The following is a 2,457-nucleotide window of genomic DNA, read 5'->3' as shown; positions in this document are numbered from 1 at the left end:
GCTGTATTTCTGAAGGTGGTGTAAACTCAATTTTGCATAGATTGCAGTGCGTCGCTGCTTCATGGACTTGTATGTCGTCTGCGGACATATTTATCGGTATATTCGTCTTCAGTAACTTTTCAATCTTCAACGATATATCCGTCACGGTTTCGACAAAATGTCTCGCCACATCCGGCTGACTCTCACTTCCTCGGTAGATCACTGGTTCCGTTGGTATGTTGTGTTCACTCAATAGCTCTGTCGGTACGTCATTGCTCGCCTTCACAATGAGTCCATAGCTCATCGCTTCATGTCTATGCATTATTTTTGTTTTTCCCCCCTTCTTCTCATCCGTCTTTACAAGTATAGTTTCGAAATCTGCATATATTACTATAGGATGTCTCTGAGTGTTTCTCCATGCTTCAAATTGCAGACACTCACCTTCTTTCGGCATCACCGGTAATATCGGCTTATGTGTACCGCATATAAGCTTATGCTGAGTTAACGCCTCCTGTCCGCTCAACTTGTATTTATGCCGCCTGTCATCGAATGATGTGAAACACCTCTTGCAAAACACTACTCTTTCTTTATGTCCAGTCTTTTGAGAGCGTATAAGGCGGGAAAAATTCGAGATGTAGATGTAGTGTGAGTTTTCGTCGTCCGTCACCAACAACAGATCAAAGTGGTTGGCTTTCTCCTCATCAACGACACGTAGAGGGTACACCTCGTACGTCGGGTATTTACGCGGTGGCTGGAATTTTTTGTCTAACCCATATACATTCACAGTGACGTTCGGATTATTTTTTTCAAATTTAGAAATATCCGATAGTGGTGTTGGAAACGAAATACCATTAAAATTATATTTTCCTTCATGTTGTGTATAGTTTTCATTGACACGAAATTTGTTTTCTCCTGTCACATGTCTCGCAAGAATCGCCCACTTGAAACATTGATGGTCATTGTTTTGTGGGTTAATGGTGGCCCGTTTCCTGTCGATGTATGCCGGTAATTCAATATATGACGACCCAGTCATTGGTGTATATTTGTATATTCCTAATAATAAGCCGTCTATGGCTTCCAAAGTAAAGCCACTACCGCGAGAAACATAAGCGTCTTCCTCAGCTAATAATTTTACGTACGCTTGTTCTACTATCGAGTCGATATCACTATCCGGATAAATTTCGGTTGCTGTTGTTTTAAACGCCCGGTTCTCCGACGAGTTTGGTACGTTGGGCCGGTTATAGGTCGCCTCGAGCTTAAGGTTAAATTTAATCGCTTCTTGCTGAACGCGTGTTTTCAATATTTGATTTAGCTCGGGCTCGAGCGATCGGAGAAACTCGGTATAAATCATTGTATTATTAGCATTTTTGGCATAGTACCATACAATTTTTCTATTTGCTGAGGACGAAATCTCAACAAAACCGGGAGACTGTACTAGGCTCATGCGCACTTTTTTCGCCCTAGCAGCCGACGTGGTGTTGGCGGTGGAAACCCGTTTCCCGTTAACGGCAACGGTGTATGAATCTTTAAAAAAAAAAAAAAAAAAAAAAACCTAATTAAATAAAATGTGATGGCGAATCTAATCAACCTTGCATGTGATAAATAAAACCTATTGGTTTATAATATAATGAGATATGTCTTTGTGTAATTAATCCTCAATGGATAAAATAGAGTCAGCAGGTCTTTTAAATTAAACTAATTCGCGGTGGATAAATAAAATAAAACTAACCTGTATTACAGTCCTGTTTCTCATATTCGTCTATAGCTGCCATGCAAATCTCGTCCTCGGACATCATGTTCGAGCCACCAGCAGGAACATCGGGGACAAATATTTGAGGGGCTACCTGAATATGACCCCGTGGAGTAGACGAAGGTGCGAACTGTATGACACTCTGTTGAGTGTGTTGAGCATCGATCGGTGCAGGCGGTTGGTCGAGCTGCGCATAAGGTTGGCGAAGAGCTGGTACGATACCATGAAAATGTTTCTGATGTTTAGTGAGACTGGTTTTGTAAGCGAATGTTGATGGGCATACAGTGCACGGAAAACGTACACCCGTATGCTTCTTTTGGTGGGCAACCAAGTTGTCTTTACGTGTAAATTCAGATGAGCACTGTTTACATTTAAACATAATGATAATGTTTGGAATGATAAAATAATATTTAAAAATTAAACACTTTAAAAATTTTAAAACACTTGTAAAAATTTTAAAGTCGGCGCGAGCGAACGAGTACGATAAACGTGTCGGGGAAGACTAAACCGATTCAGCTGCATTCGATGATATATAAGCACAGGTACGCGATGAAGAACTAATGTTTCCATGTGTGTGAATATTTAATTGAATACGCATAATATATCTATTATTGTCAATACAGGTAAAGTGTCTTTCAATATAAATGATCATTGTGGCCAAAAGTGTCTTTCAATATAAATGCCCATTGTGGCTATTAAGAGTCGGCGACATCCTGGCGACCGGTAGG

At 40.5% G+C, this 2,457-nt stretch overlaps 1 protein-coding gene across 1 annotated transcript; it reads right to left on the bottom strand.

Annotated features, from left to right (window-relative positions):
• Positions 1–4: 4 nt before the first annotated feature.
• On the bottom strand, positions 5–2,451 carry LOC111032525 (the record flags this gene model as incomplete). Its single annotated transcript, XM_022312901.1, has 2 exons — positions 1,709–2,451; positions 5–1,503 (listed from the first exon to the last, which is right to left on the bottom strand). Coding segments are annotated over exons 1-2 (1,899 nt in total), but the record flags the coding sequence as incomplete, so codon positions are not given.
• Positions 2,452–2,457: the final 6 nt, after the last annotated feature.

Source organism: Myzus persicae, unplaced genomic scaffold, assembly GCF_001856785.1.
Source record: "Myzus persicae strain clone G006 unplaced genomic scaffold, MPER_G0061.0, whole genome shotgun sequence".
NCBI lineage: Eukaryota > Metazoa > Arthropoda > Insecta > Hemiptera > Aphididae > Myzus > Myzus persicae.
The sequence above is the reverse complement of the archived record's forward strand: the minus strand, read 5'-3'. Positions and strand labels throughout refer to the sequence as shown.